The 14,464-nt window shown below is 42.0% G+C and overlaps 2 protein-coding genes and 1 non-coding gene across 10 annotated transcripts in view; all 3 read right to left on the reverse strand.

The window, feature by feature from the left end:
- Positions 1-1,391, reverse strand: part of ARHGEF6 (Rac/Cdc42 guanine nucleotide exchange factor 6) — a 46,440-nt gene extending 45,049 nt beyond the window's left edge. For all 4 annotated transcript variants that reach the window (XM_004175767.6, XM_072929002.1, XM_072929001.1 and 1 more), the window contains exon 1: positions 882-1,391. The gene's annotated coding sequence lies outside the window, so the exon portion shown is untranslated. The remainder of the gene's footprint in view (positions 1-881) is intronic.
- A 140-nt stretch (positions 1,392-1,531) lies between these two features.
- RBMX (RNA binding motif protein X-linked) lies at positions 1,532-12,178 on the reverse strand. 5 transcript variants are annotated; one of them, XM_041716119.2, is made up of 9 exons: positions 12,052-12,178; positions 10,589-10,715; positions 10,285-10,391; positions 4,691-4,862; positions 3,505-3,621; positions 3,056-3,170; positions 2,814-2,939; positions 2,634-2,722; positions 1,532-2,129 (listed from the first exon to the last, which is right to left on the reverse strand). In XM_041716119.2, the coding sequence occupies exons 2-9, from the start codon at positions 10,695-10,697 to the stop codon at positions 1,822-1,824; spliced, it is 1,143 nt and encodes a 380-aa protein (XP_041572053.1). In that variant the 5' UTR covers positions 10,698-10,715; positions 12,052-12,178; the 3' UTR covers positions 1,532-1,821. The 5 variants fall into 5 exon arrangements, with proteins under 5 accessions (XP_041572053.1, XP_030128225.1, XP_030128227.1 ...); XM_030272365.4 differs by having other exon boundaries at positions 2,634-2,737; XM_030272367.4 differs by having other exon boundaries at positions 10,589-10,718; positions 12,052-12,173.
- LOC115495298 (small nucleolar RNA SNORD61) lies at positions 10,465-10,536 on the reverse strand. The gene has a single exon (XR_003960495.1). It is a non-coding gene; the product is annotated as a small nucleolar RNA SNORD61 (small nucleolar RNA).
- Positions 12,179-14,464: the final 2,286 nt, after the last annotated feature.

Genomic DNA, 14,464 nt, shown 5'->3' on the forward strand with positions numbered 1-14,464 from the left:
TAAGAGAAGATACAACAAATTCAGAAAACCATGTTTCACAGCACAAGCTAACCTACAGTAATTGCCCCCATTTCAAAACAATGGCACAAGTTTGGTTTGCAGATTATTCAGTTGCAAGGTTTTACTATTTCTTTAAATGGTGGAGGATTCACTGGCTTGGAATAGACTGGAATGGCTTAGAGAAAGGTTGCATGGCTTATGGATTCTCATTCCTTTTCAATGGTGCACTGCCATGTTAAATCCTTAAGTTGAACGACAAAATTTACTGAGGACTAAACAGTAGTACAAAGGTTTTGGGTTTGTGGTTTTGTTTTTCTTCAGGTTTACTATATTCAAGAGTATCTTTTGAACTTCATGGCTTCACCCAAGTTCTAACAACTTGCCACAGGCTATGCCATATGTATCCCTGGGTATCCCTGCAATGCAGTGTCAAACTAAACAGTTAGGTATCCAACTAAACATCAAGTCTGCATTTCTTGCTTCCAACTCCCAATAGTTGAGCCGATATTTCTCAATCTAAACTAATTCCTGATTTCACAAGGCTTTAATTTTGTTAATGTGCTGTATATGCAGCCTCTTTAAGCATCTTCACTAAGAGACACTGGTCACAAAACACCCCCTCCCCACTCTACATGGCAATACTGGGTCTCTACAGTGAGCTGCATTACAGCTTTAGTTTCAAAACTGGTGCCATAAATGTTTTTATCCAAGGATTGTTGAATTTGGAGAATTTCTAATGTATTGGGGAATTTATTTTCCTTTTTTTTCTTAATCTAGACAGCACTTCCATTGCCAGGACATGCAGCTTGTCTTACTGTACTAGAAGAAGGTAACTTGTTTCAATTTTGACTTAGACTGAAAAACTAGTTTGCTTTGCTTACCATCTTTGCTGTTTCACAGTCATTGGATGCTCTTAATCAGCTGTGGAATGCTGAAAGATTCACTTATTTTAGGAAGCCATAAGCCTTTCAGAAGTTGGAGAGAAAGACTTCTTTGCTTATCTTATTTTCTCCTTTGGAATCAAAGATGTTCCTTTAAAAGTGAAACACTACAGAGTTGCAAAAATTTGAAACAGTGTGAGTAAGCATCGATTTGCAGCTTCTTTGATGAAATTTGTCAATGGTTTGTGGATTGTTGTTTTTTAACAGTATTTTGTAGCTGACTTACATGAACATGATTTTTTTGCAGGGGAGATCTTTTTAAACTCCCCATGAAACAGTAGGAAGGCAGAATATAGCATTATCCACTTGCTTTTTCGGCTTAAGTGAATGAAATCCTCTATTTTCTTTACACAGGGATCTGAAGGCATTTGGTACTGGGAACACTGTGACTTCAAATTCTAGGCACAACTGAGCTTTTATGTAGAATCATATGTAGAATCATCCCCACCACCCTCCAAATCACAACCAATACTTTCAGAATGAGATGCTGAACAGGTAGAGCAATCCATCTCCATGTTAGATGGTTGGATGTTGTGCGGAAGATCTTAAGAACAGCTTGTTCCACTCATGACGAAAATCAGATGGAAGTGTGGCATTTCAGGGAAACTTTACTTTGAAAATTACAACACTAGTACACAGCTCAAGCTTATACATTTAACATCTGCTTTCTGAAAGAAATGTTAACAATTTTGAAATGATATTAAACATTGTTTCAACTTTCTCTCACAAAAGCATAAGTCATGGAGGGGGGAAAACTTAACAGGCAACAATAAAAAAAGGTTAAAAACAACTTTTCCTTTTAGTAGTCCTCTGGTAGTAAAGATAGAACAGCTTCCACATTTGAGAAATAATCTGTCTTGGTCCAAAAATTTAAGTGTTTTTAGTATCTGCTTCTGCCTCCACCTCTATCGGATCTGCTTCCACCACGGCCACCACCTCTGGGTGCCCCGCGGCTTGAACTACTGTAAGAATCTCGAGGAGGTGGATAGCCCCTTTCCATGGATGGGGGAAGACCCCTGTCTTGTCTTCCAACACGATCACGGCCACTTGAGTAGACATCGCTTCTGCTGCTTGAGTAACTTTCTCGGCTTCCATATCCATCTCGTGTGCTGCCGTAATCATCATAGCGACTGCTTCCACCATATGATGGCGGGGGCCCTCGAGCAGGTGGAGCACTACGTGAGTTACCTGCAGGGTCAATGGTCAGGTAATATGGCAACACCATAAGTTATATAGAACAATTTCAAATCCGAATTTACAGAATTGCTGGATTAAAATGTTTACTGCTACTCTTTTTATATGTATTGAGATGGTCTTAACAAAATCTGCCACACTAATGGTATTTTAAGTGGGGATTGCGTATCAGGCAGTGACTGGATTTAAAGATTCTGAAGGAATGAAGACGGTGTTTGTTTATTCAGGCAGGCTCTTTAACTGGGTATTCCAGTACAGCTTGTTATTTTGGAGAAGAAACTCAGCCATATTTTCCAGAGACAGCTGTCATTCTGAACTGTAGACTTTCCTTCTTTAGCTTATAGCTTATTAACAAGATGACCAAATGATAACCAACAACTGCACTGTCACTGTAGGGGAAAGAAAGTGTGCCACTTCCCTCTAAAACACAAGCAACCTAGTCAAAGTCAGATGTTATGACATCTGTACATTTATATAATCCTCAAAATGGATTCTTACCATAACTCTCATATGAATCTCTGTACGAGCCTCCACTTGGATGATCCGAGTAGTCTCTGTCACGTCCACCACCGTATCCATCACGATCACTATAGGAGGAAAGACTACTAAGACTTAGTACCAATCATTGACAGCACAGCAAGAGTACAGTGACAGGGAGAAAACTCCAACAGCAGGTACCTATATCCCCTGGAGGGGTATTCATCACGTGAACTGGAATGACCATAATCACGATATGCGTAGTCTCGGGGAGGTGGTGCGTAGTCCCGGGTATCCCTGGAACTGGGATAATCTCTGCTTGAATAACTACGAAGAACAAAAACTGAGATGTTAGCCATATATCCTACCAAAGAAGGTCTGGAATCAAGACCCTTCTCCAAACAAAAAACACTTCACTAAAATAAAACAGTAGAAGAATTTACCCATCTTTAGTGCTATAGCCATCATCTCTTGGAGACATGTAGACATCTCTCCGTGATGGCATTGGCTCTCTGCGCGGAGGACCGCCGTAACCATCTCTTCCACGTGACACAGGAGCTTCAGAGAAACAGTCCATTTAATTAGCATTTAGCCATGCAGAACATTCAAGGCAAGTGCTAGTAAATAGCTTAAAGCAATTTAATAGGATCTCTGGAGCCTACATTTAGAACATTTTGCATTTCTGCTTGTACAGTTTTATAACAGCACTAGAAGAAACATATCCAAATTGCTCCCAACAACTACAAAATTATACTAGTATGAAAGGAACTAAAGGTTAGAAAAACAGTACAATATCGCACAGCAGAATGAATCAATGATTTGCACCAGTTCCTAAGGGAAGACTAAGGTGCCAGAGCTGACCAAGCAATTAATTTAGTCAGGAAGTCCTTACCTCTTCCTCCCATGCTACTGCTACGCACTGGTCCTGAAGGTGCAGATCTTTTAGGTGGAGGGCCTCCACTTCGTGGAGGTGGACCCCTCTTCATGGGAAGTGGCCCTCGAGAAGACCCTAGAAGGAGAAGCCATGAAGCAATTATTATTTCTGTGATACTCACCTGCATTTTCTTAAAGCCTGAACTATGACAACCTAAAGGCGCTATTATTACCACTACACAATCAACAGTAACCCTCTAAAACTAGACCTTCAAAGCCTTCTCTTGTCTTCTAGCCACTATTAAATGCTACTGGCAGAATTGAGAGCCAAACTTTCCACAGCCTAAATTCCTGTCAAGAACTGTCTTTTAGAACTTATCCAAAAGCTACAGGGTGTGACACAAGGGAAAAAGACAGCTGATACAAGTAATCAGTCACAGCTAAATGCTTAACAAGTTACTGTTCTCAGAAGACAAGAGCCACCTGGGAGGATGTACTAGAGAAGAGCCTACAGAGGGGAAACAGAGGTAATTCTACCAAGTCTGCAGAACCTACTATACAGACTCTTTAAGACAGAATTTGCACTATTTCCAGCGGGTTTTTTTTCTGCATTACAGCTTTTCTTGTTACACCTCAGGTACTGCTTGCTATTTAAGTGAGTTTTGTTTTGATACTGAAAAGTCTGAATAAATAGTTGTATCTTAATGAATATCCAGTATCACGTAATATACTATCCTTACAATTAGAAAGCTTCAACTCAACAAAAAAAAAGGTTTAGCTGCCCTAACTCTCACTCTGATCTGGAAGGATCAGCCCTAAAAATTTCTCAGTTTAGACCTCTTGCTATTAAGAATGAAAGGCAGTTTCCTTTCCCTGGTGGTAGCGAATCACTTTTTCGACTTGAATACCAGAAAGCTTCCTTTCTCACGTGCAAGGCAGGAGTTCTGCTTTTCTTTCATAGGCATAAGTCAAGTGGAGTGTTAGTTGTAGAAAGGAATCTTCACATCTGAAAGCCTTTTCTTAAGGTGTACTTGCCTAATCAAAAATTTGACTAAACTGCCGAGATCATATTTCATCATTTTAATAAAGAACAAGGAGTGCACTATTCAGGTGTTTGACTTTTTTTTTTCCAGTAGGATTATGTCATCTTCCAATGGGATTGTCTTGTGTTGTCGAAGTGTATAATGAGAGAGGTCAATACATACCCAAGTGACTCCCTCTTGAAGGTGGTCCTCTCGCGCCACTTCCGCCTCTTGCGCCTCTAAGGCCCCTGGGAGGACCTCTGCTTCGGGGAGGGGGTGGCGGCCCACGCCTACCACCACTTTCAAAGGATGGCTTGGTTGCTTGTTCCACTTTAATTGCCTTCCCATCTAATGACTAAAGAAGAAGCTGCTTTACTTACTGCTCAGTCATGTTTGTATTTCTTAAATCAAGCCCCTCTTGCTTCACTATTTATAGGGCTTCCATTTTATAAGTTAGAGCAACTCTAGAACCGATTTCAGTCTTCAGTATTAGTCCCCAAGTACTCAGCAGCATGTTGGGCCTAATTTCAATTTCTACAGTACTTCATTCTTGTGGTATTGATGGTAAAAAAACACAGAGCAGCATCAGAAAGGACTTTCAGTGAAAATACAAGTGTCCAATGATTACGGCAGCCCCACGTCATTTATTCTGTAAATGAAACATCATATATGATCTACAATTTACTTTCAACTGCCACGTACTTTCGTACTAAACTAGGAGTGCACCTGTTGTTACAAGATTAAGCTGAAGGTAACTTAGCTTCAGTCGGGATTTCTGGCAATGGGGAGGCCATTTAGCACATTTTCTTGACGTCCTGATAAAACGGTGATCGCTGAAGTATTTAGAAGTTATTTCAGCATCTACACAGCAGACTGAGTATGACAATTCACCCCTTTATTCTAGTGTTTCAAGCAGGGTTTTGAATCAAGGTGACTGTCATAATTTACTCTACTTGTTTTTCCACAGGGAAGGTGCTTTGTGGTTGGGGTATTTTTGTTTGTGGGTTCTGTTGTGTGGTTTTATTTTTTTTGTGGTATAAAAAAAGTAGAAGCTTTTGCTGCAATACCAGGAACTCTGCAGACAACTAATATATCTCAAACGTGAGCAGGTACTAACATGTTGAGTAATTCAACCTAGTTAATCAAATTTCTGTATGATCTTTAGACACCAAATGTTTGGATATTATAGCAAAATCAAGATCACAAGCTCTGCTAAAATTAGGTTATTGCATGCCCATCCTGGCAAACATGGTTTATTTGCCTTTTTTGGCAGTTAAATATTTAATTCTGCCGTGACAACTAACTAATTTTCAGGCAGAAAGTGTTATTTATTGCACTTCTTTGCTGCAATAAATGAACACATACATGACTGCTAGTAATATCTCCATCTACACTGCTAATAGGATTTTATTGAAGTACTGAATATTTTTTGTTTTCTGTCAAAATCTAGCTCTCTGAAAATTCACTGTAATAGTGCATGTATTTTGTGACCTCAGAGTTGCAGTGATCATTTGAAAACCTGTGTACATACACAGGTTCAACTTGATCCATTGTGAGGGGAAAAAAGTTAAGAAAAACCAGCAAAATCTTATTGGTCTTGACTTTGACTTAGTGCAATATTTTACTTATGGAAGGTTTCTCAGAAAGCCTTTTGGCATGACAAACTGAAACATCCATTCTAATGACTGGAACTTCTCAGTTTGCATCAAATTAATTAGCCATCATAATTAATCTCTCAGTTTCATCCTTCTCAAGCAGGAACAGAGGGCTTGAAGCCTTAAGCTTTGCTATAGCCACTGCTGTCCTCAATTTCATGGCAGATTCTTGACAGCTTGTTTTAAATTTAGAAAGCAAATACTGCAAACACTGTCCCCTTCTGCTAGTATGGGTTCTGAAAACTTGGACGCTAGGTTCAAGTTCTTTCATTTCTGTCAGGTAGGAGGTACAGTGTTCCTTGTAATTTCTCCTCCTATTTTCTTCTGCCTTGCACTTAAGCATCTTACCTTGGCAAAAGATTGTTTCTTTGCAGACTGCTTTACAAAAGTAGTCTCAAGTAGCTATTCCATAGGTCCAGAAAGACCTTCCACTAGGTACAAGAATGTATTTTTTGCTAACCAGAAAATATTTGTCAAAGTTAGTCCTATTTCAGAGCAGAGGGGACATTTTATGGTTTCTTAGCTCAAAGAAAGGTCTTAGCTCACCAAACATAAGTCACACAACCCATCTCAGAATAAGGAAGTTTTTTCAATGAGATCAAAGCACAAGCTGTCAACATGAACACTCATTAGTTTCTTTTTATAACCTTGATTCAGAGTGTTATAGAAGCATTTTTAATATGGTATGAGCACCAGAAAGTCAAGTCACCCTGGTGCTAAAAAGCATGGAAATAATTTAAGCTACAGGTAATTTAGAACAGTAATAGTTTGGCAAAGTCTCCTATGTGTGGAATGAATAATCTGTACAGATTTGTAAAGTGAAACAGGGAACTTTAACCAAACACAATTAGAGAACTATCCTGCAAACTGTTCCACATTTCAACAGAAAAGATGAATGAAATTTGCATAATTTTGGGAGCGGGGCAAGAAATCAAATATTTCAAAGAAACTGTTACAATAACTTGCATGAAGCTGGTCCTAGCACCGCACAGGGTTTTCCTTGTCAATGGATCAATTCACTGTTGATGCTGCAATGACTCCGTTTCTCCACATTCCTTGATGGCACACTGAGTTTCCTTTTGCCATATATATCCAAGAAATGAAGATCCATTCTCAAGAGGCCAAGCTTCTGTACATTGTATCACTTCTTCCCCAAAAAACAGGAAGCACTTTCTGTCAATCAGACAACCTTCTGTAGTGCTGAGTACAGTTTACACTGTAGGGATTGTAGCATATGCTTGCATCCTCTTAACACAGACCAGCTGGCTTGGCAGGTCTACACTGGAATTAAATCTTTGGTTTGTCCTGATCCTTTGCCAAAGGTCATATCCTCTCTTTAATTATCCACTTCATCTTTAAGGATGTAGAATCAGAAGGTCATGAGAACAGCCCAGTGCACCAAACAACCATTACAGACTTGGGAGCATCCACAATGATGTCCAGGTAAGCATATGCACTGTGTGGCATCAGGATGGAGACTTGACAGCCACGAATTAAGATGCTTCTTAAGGAAGACTGGTAAGCTGTTATAAAGTAGTTCTACATTTCTTTTGCACTGTTCAGACATGACAGCATTGATTAAATCTAGAAGACAAAGTAACTGAAGTGAGAAATCTCCATCCAACTCCAAAAATAATTATTTTGTGATCTCTTTCTGCAGGACAAGCTTATCTTCAACAAGCAAGCTTTGACTCATCTATGCTTGTCCCAATATAGTGAAATACAGTTGTTCACACATTACCCCTCACCCAAATTGGTGCAAAACTGTGGATATATTTTCATAAACATTTGCAAAATAAAAAAAGCAAATGCAAATTCATTCTTGCAGAATCTATTGCAGTCAGCCTCTTCTACTGGCTACAACTTCAAATTCCTTTGGGATGACAGAACGAGCAACAGACGGGCAATGCAGAACTCTTCTCCCTGGCCAGACAGGTCACCTAACTCCTTACAGACTGCTTGAACTGCAGTCTGCACAGTGCTTCCCTTCTGCTGCTGCTTCTCAAGTGCATTAAAATCTCGAGAACGTGCCAATCCATCTTTTCCAAATGGACAAAAAGACCTTTAAGTTGTGATTTATGACAATTACCTCTTCTCACACCAGGCCTCAAACACTGCTCTTCCTCAGACCTTGAATGCAGAGTCCTTTTGGAATACAAGCAGTACATGTTGTCCAGAAGGCTTTCTGAAGATGAGAATGAGAGACCACCTCATGAATATCTTTCATATCCATGGTCAAAGCAAGTTGGACCAGAGGACATTCTAGGCCAAATCCCATCTGAGGAGGTTCTTTTCATACACTACTTGCTGTTCTAATTTCAAAGCAGATGAAGGTACTTCTAGATTTATAATGAAGATAAACCCATGAGAATGATGATCCACAAGGTCGTCATTTCTAGCATTTCTTGCCAGTAATGCAGATTGTGCATTCCAGAACAAGTAGACATAACCTCAGCCACAAACATTGTCTCATTTAGCTACTTTACCAAGCAGGACTCTCCCAAATGTTTCCAATGTGACCAAACACAGGCCTCAGCATTCAAGATACAGAACAGTTGATGATTATTTTCAGAGGGATTTTTATTTGCAAGCTGCACTCCACAAATACACAGATCAGTGACCGAGTTCCCTTCAGTCTGACAATTACCTATTGGTCCTTGAAATTACCTTATATGAGAGTTCAATGACCATTTCAGAGAAAACGAATTATTTAAGCATGGCAGTAAAAGTCTTTAGAACTGTGGCAAACTAGACAGTGGAGAAATAAAATTCAATAAATGGAGCACCTTGACAGATGTTTAGGCTGATATAGAACGTCATCCAAATTTGCCACTCTCTGCCTTGACAAAATTACTAGATTGCTTAAAAGGGAAGGAAGTCTTCTAAGAGAGTAACCCTAATTGTGGTAAGGTTGTCATGAAGCACCCAGAAACATCAGTACATGGAGTAGAAAACCCACTATCCTTCTGTAACACATAGTCTGCTATAACACAAATACAAGAGGTTCTACTATTTGTGCTCACGAACACTACACAAAGCTGATTTTCTTATTCCTAAAGTTGTTTTACTTACTGACTGCAATAACTGACATTTTTCTTTCACTTCAGCTTCTTAAACTAGCAAGACAAATATATCAATATCCCAAGCGTCAATCACAATCACTCCATGTTTCTTCACTTTACTTGAATGGCATCTCAAGAGACACTGCTTACAAGGCCAGTGCAGTGTGACCTAAACACAACCATTCATATAATGCACAGAAAACCAGAGTCTGCAATTCAAGTGACCTAAGATGGCTTTCACTGCCTGAAGAGACAGCACCTCTATGAAGATAAGCAGTTGCTCACCAAAAAATTGCCAACTTATATTTACCATTTCAAGCACATGCCACGACAGATAAAGATTACAGCAGCCCACAATTCTTTGACAAACTATGCTGGTATTATCTTGGAACTTGTGCTGCAAATTCCTGTATTTTTATAAACATTACACTTATTACTCTTAAAGCTAGACTATTGCTTTTTAGGGCGTAAATGAACAAACTTAGCTGCTGGCTAACTGCAAAGCCATTGCACATTAACAGGAAAGATGCCCCTCACACAGACCAAGCAGATCAATGATGCAAGTCACAAATGTAGGAGATTATCCACCAAATACCAGATAGCTCATCAGTGCTCCAACACTCAAGGGAAGTCACAGTCAACCCATGTTAAGGGAACAGTTAGCAATTTTCAGGTAAGTCACTTCCCTGAATTGTAATTTACATAGTACTGCATTCAAATATGATCAAAAAGGAAAATCCAACCCAAAAATCATTATTGAAACATGCAAGAATGAAGAGATGATTGGTGAAAAACCCTCCATCACTGATTAAGGAACAATAAGAAAAGAGCATAGCTGATTGCCAGCCAGACTTCATTTTCTATTAGCAGATCCATGAACAGGAGAAACAGATTTCAGCTTCAAGGAGACAGAGACATTTTGTCCAATTTGAAATTACAACTTGTCTCCACGATCTCCTAACCCATTCTCTTTCCAACTTTTATTACCAGTTGATTTACCCCAAAGATTAACTGTCCTGGTCAGTAGCAAATGCAACATATAAATGGTCTTAATTCCTACCTTTCCATTCATATCTCTGGCAGCATCTTTTGCATCTGCTGGACTCTCAAACGTGACGAACGCAAATCCTCTGGACTTGTTTGTTTCCCGATCTTTCATCAAAAGGACTGCAGAAACAAAGTCACATCAGCCTACCCTGTAATTCCCTGTAAGGAACACTTAACCTTTATTTAACCTTTTAAGCTCAGAACTTCTTAGAGGACATCTAAGCGCTATCATTTCAGATGATCAACGCCAAAAAGTCATCACAGCTATGTTGTTGTTTGTTTTATACTATTACCATCTTAAGAAAACTTCTCTTTACCTTCCACAATGCGTCCATATTTGCCGAATACAGCCTCAAGGGCTTTCTCATTAGTCTCTGTGTTCAAGCCCCCAATGAACAGCTTCCCAGGACGATCTGCTTCAACCATTTTGATTCTGTAAATGACCTACTAAGAAGAATTAGGCCATTATTAACAAAACATCAGACTGCAATACAGACTTCATGGTATATAAATGACTTCTGTCCTCAAATGTACAAGCAAATATTCTTTAGAAAGCTATTAGGTAAGAAGTATGAGGTATTAAAAAAAACCATTAAGTAATTACAATTTTTTGTACTGGAAGCAACTGGCAGTAGTATTAACAGTTACTTCTTCACATTATATAGTGTGTTTAAAAGATATTAAATAGAACTTTGAATAGTGGAACAAAGCACTGTTAAAATGAAGCACTATTGGTGAATGCAAAAACTCTTCAAGAAGTGCTGTTCCTTTTGTCCTTTGGACAGCAATCCTAGCACACGTTTCCTTTAAAGCCTGGACGTTTCAAGTAATTTACTTAAGATGTCAAAGCAATACAAAATTGTTAACTCTTCAAAGCATCTTAGGTCAGTACTTTAAAATTAAATTCCTTCTTTGTATCATTAAAAGTACATGGAGACTATGCTCAAATCCTGGCCCACACAACATGTGAGACTGAATAGACACCAGACCACCACTGCAGTTCTACACAGCAATGTCACAGCTACAGCCGCGGGGGCGGGAGGGCTTAAAGAGAAGAAAGCCCAAGAGCCGAAGACAAAGCCAAACCCCCCGTGCCTGGCAGGCCGCCCGGAGCCTGCGGACGAGCGGCCCGCGTGTCTGCAGCGCGATGGCGGGAAGGGCCGCGCCGGCCTCGGCACACGCGGAGCGCGGACAAAGCGGCCCGAGGGAGCCGCGGCGGGGTCGGGCCGCGCCAATCCCGGCACACGCGTAGCGCGGACAAAGCCGCCCGAGGGAGCGGCAAGGCCAGGCCAGGCTCGCGGGGCCGGACTCAGCTGCGCTCCGGGCACGGCGGCGGGGGGGCCCGGACCCTCCGCGGGCTCAGGCACCGCCACAAAATGGCGGCCAGCCCTGGCAGCGGCCCCGCTCCGGCCCCGCGCCGGGCGGCCTCCTCGGCGCTCCCTCTCCGCGCGACTCGGCCCCGTCCGGACACACAGGCGCGACTCTCCCGCCGCTCCCCCTTCGCCCTCCCCCGGGACGCTGAAGAACCCCTGCACAGAAAATGGCGGACACCGCGCCTGACACCGCCAGGACCCTCCTCGCCCCACCGCAACGGTGCGGGTCCCGCCGTCCTAACTGGAGCCGTGCAGGGACGGATCGCGGGGCGGGCCCAGCCCCGCCGTGCCTTCGCTCCGCCGTGCGCGGCGCGCCACGCAGCCCGCACCCCGTGGAGCTTTCGCCGCGGATGCCCGCAGCGCCCCGCGGTGCCGCCCGCAGCACCCGAGCCCGCAGCAGCGCTCACCTCCGCCCGCGCCGATCCGCAACTGCGCAATGGGGGTGAACAAAGGCGCTGCGGCCCTTTATAGCGCCGCGTCACACGGAGCCCCGGATGCGGCGGCGGCGCTGAGCCCGGCAGGGGACGCCGAGCCCGGCAGGGGGCGCCCGTGGGCCCCGGGGCCGGTGCGGCGCTCCCGCCGCGGCCGAGCGACAGCGGGGCCGGAGGGGATGGGGCTTCAGGGCCCAAGAGTCCCGTCCTGCTGGCAGCGGGCAGCGGCCGGGGACCGCGAGCCCCTGGGAAAGGAGCAGTAGAGCTTTGTTTGTCGGCTGCGCCTCATCCCGGAGGATTGAGGCCCCATGTGTAGTGCTGTGTCCAGTTCTGGACTCCTCATCACAAGAAGGGAGCTACTGGAGTTAGTAATAATCACAAAGATGATTCGATGTCTGGAGCATCTCTCTTACGAGGAGAGATATGGAAGCTGGGACTGTTCAGTCCAGAGAAGAGAAGAATGAGAGGGGATCTCACTAATGTATGTAAATATCCCAAAGCCAGGTGCCAGAGTATTTTCAGTGGCGCCCAGTAACAGGATGAGGAGCAGTGGTCATAAACTAAAATACCAGAAGGTTCCACCTCAACATGAGAAAGAACTTTGCATTGAGGGTGGCACAACCCTGGAACAGCTGCCCACTGAGGTCATGGAGTCTCCCTCTGTGGAGACATTCCTGTATCACCTGCTCCAGGTGACCCTTCCTTGTCAGGGGGATTGGTCTGGATGATCTCCCACAGGTCCCTTCCAATGCTAACTGATTTTGTGAAGCAGCAGATCACTTCTCTGGAAGGAAAACCACAGTAGTATCAGTTTAACTTTGGAGTTTGTGCATGAGATTAACCCAGTTTGCTAAAGCAGCCTTAAAGGCATTTTTAATTAGTTTGATTAATAGATGTGCATGGCAGCACTCCTTCCTTGGAGAATAACAGCAAACCAAAACAAGTATGGTTGAAAATTAAATGTGTTGTTGATGGCACAAAGTTTTGCCATTTTTGTTCAACTAACTCAATTTGTTAATTATTTGTACTTGAAGTTTAACTGTGATTTTCTTTGGCTGGCTAAACCTGATAGCAGAAACATTAGGAGGAAAACTGCTCATGGAAAAATTGGCTAAACTTTCATTATTTGAACCTGTAGATTGTCTAAACTTATATTCATCAGTTATCAAGACCTATTTTCTTAGTGCCACCCAGTCTAACCATCATACAGTCTTTTAAATTCTCCCTTGCAGTTCTTGCTTGCAGTTCTCCAGACCTTCATTTCTGTGGCATTCTGAGATGCCACAGAGTCTATGGACTCTAAAGGCACTGCCCAGTGCTGTTACAGTTGTACAGCTCCATAATTGCTACATTCTGATAAGAGAACAGCAGACTCTCCTTATCTCCAGTTCTTCAGTCCATCAGATACTGATATTCAGCTGCTGTTTGTGCTATGGGAAGCTGAAGGCAACATTGCCTCAGAGTAGCTCATAGATGTGTTAAGAACACAAAGGAGGGAAGCTCTCAAACACTACTCTAAACTCCAGTATGTACTTGAAGATGTCACCTTACCAGTGTGGATGCTCAGAGTTTCTGGAAGCTGTTACTGTGAAGGGGAAAAGGGAAAGATGACCTTTATAAAGAGGTGGGGTGGCACTGCCTATGATACCAATGCAGTTGCCAAAGAATGGCATTATCAGATATACCAGATACTCATCCAATTATCATATGAATAAAAGCTTCAAATTCTAGTTTCAATACAAAAGAATTTAAACTTCAGAGCCTCTCTGGGATGGATAGTGAAAACTAAAGCAAATTGTTAGTCCTGTAAGAAATATGCTAAAAATGGCCTCCATCAAGGTGCTTCTCTGACCCACGCCACTTAACTGGAAAAATAAGTAAATGCAAACAAAAGGCTCTTTTTCTGTCTCCTCTGATTTAAAGAGTAAAAGATTTAATTGATAACTCCAGGCTTCATTTTAGTAACATTTTCTTAACAGTACTGAACATGTAGTTAGGCAGGATTAGCATGAACATAACGACATTTGAAACAGCATTTGAACATAAATGCTGCAATTGTATAAGGGTGGCCCATTGTTCTAAAAATCCTTCTGCCTGTTGTTCTGAAAGGTATCTACATGAAGCTTCTCATCAAACTTAGTTGCATTTTCATTGCAAACTGGAACAGTATTTTACAGTCTTTCACTACACAGTGTATGTATGGTCTTGCTCCAAATTCAGTCAGATCTTTTCCTAGAGGATTAAAGGATATATAATTCTTTAGTTCTTCTAATTATCTTCTTTCCTATTTTTTCCTGTAATTTTGAATTTTTGAGGAAAAACTACATAAATCATCAGCAAACAAACTGCAGTCTGAATTGAAATTAATTCCTCTTCAGTAAAAAGTTCA

This window comes from Taeniopygia guttata, chromosome 4A (assembly GCF_048771995.1).
Source record: "Taeniopygia guttata chromosome 4A, bTaeGut7.mat, whole genome shotgun sequence".
In the NCBI taxonomy this organism is placed as follows: Eukaryota; Metazoa; Chordata; class Aves; order Passeriformes; family Estrildidae; genus Taeniopygia; species Taeniopygia guttata.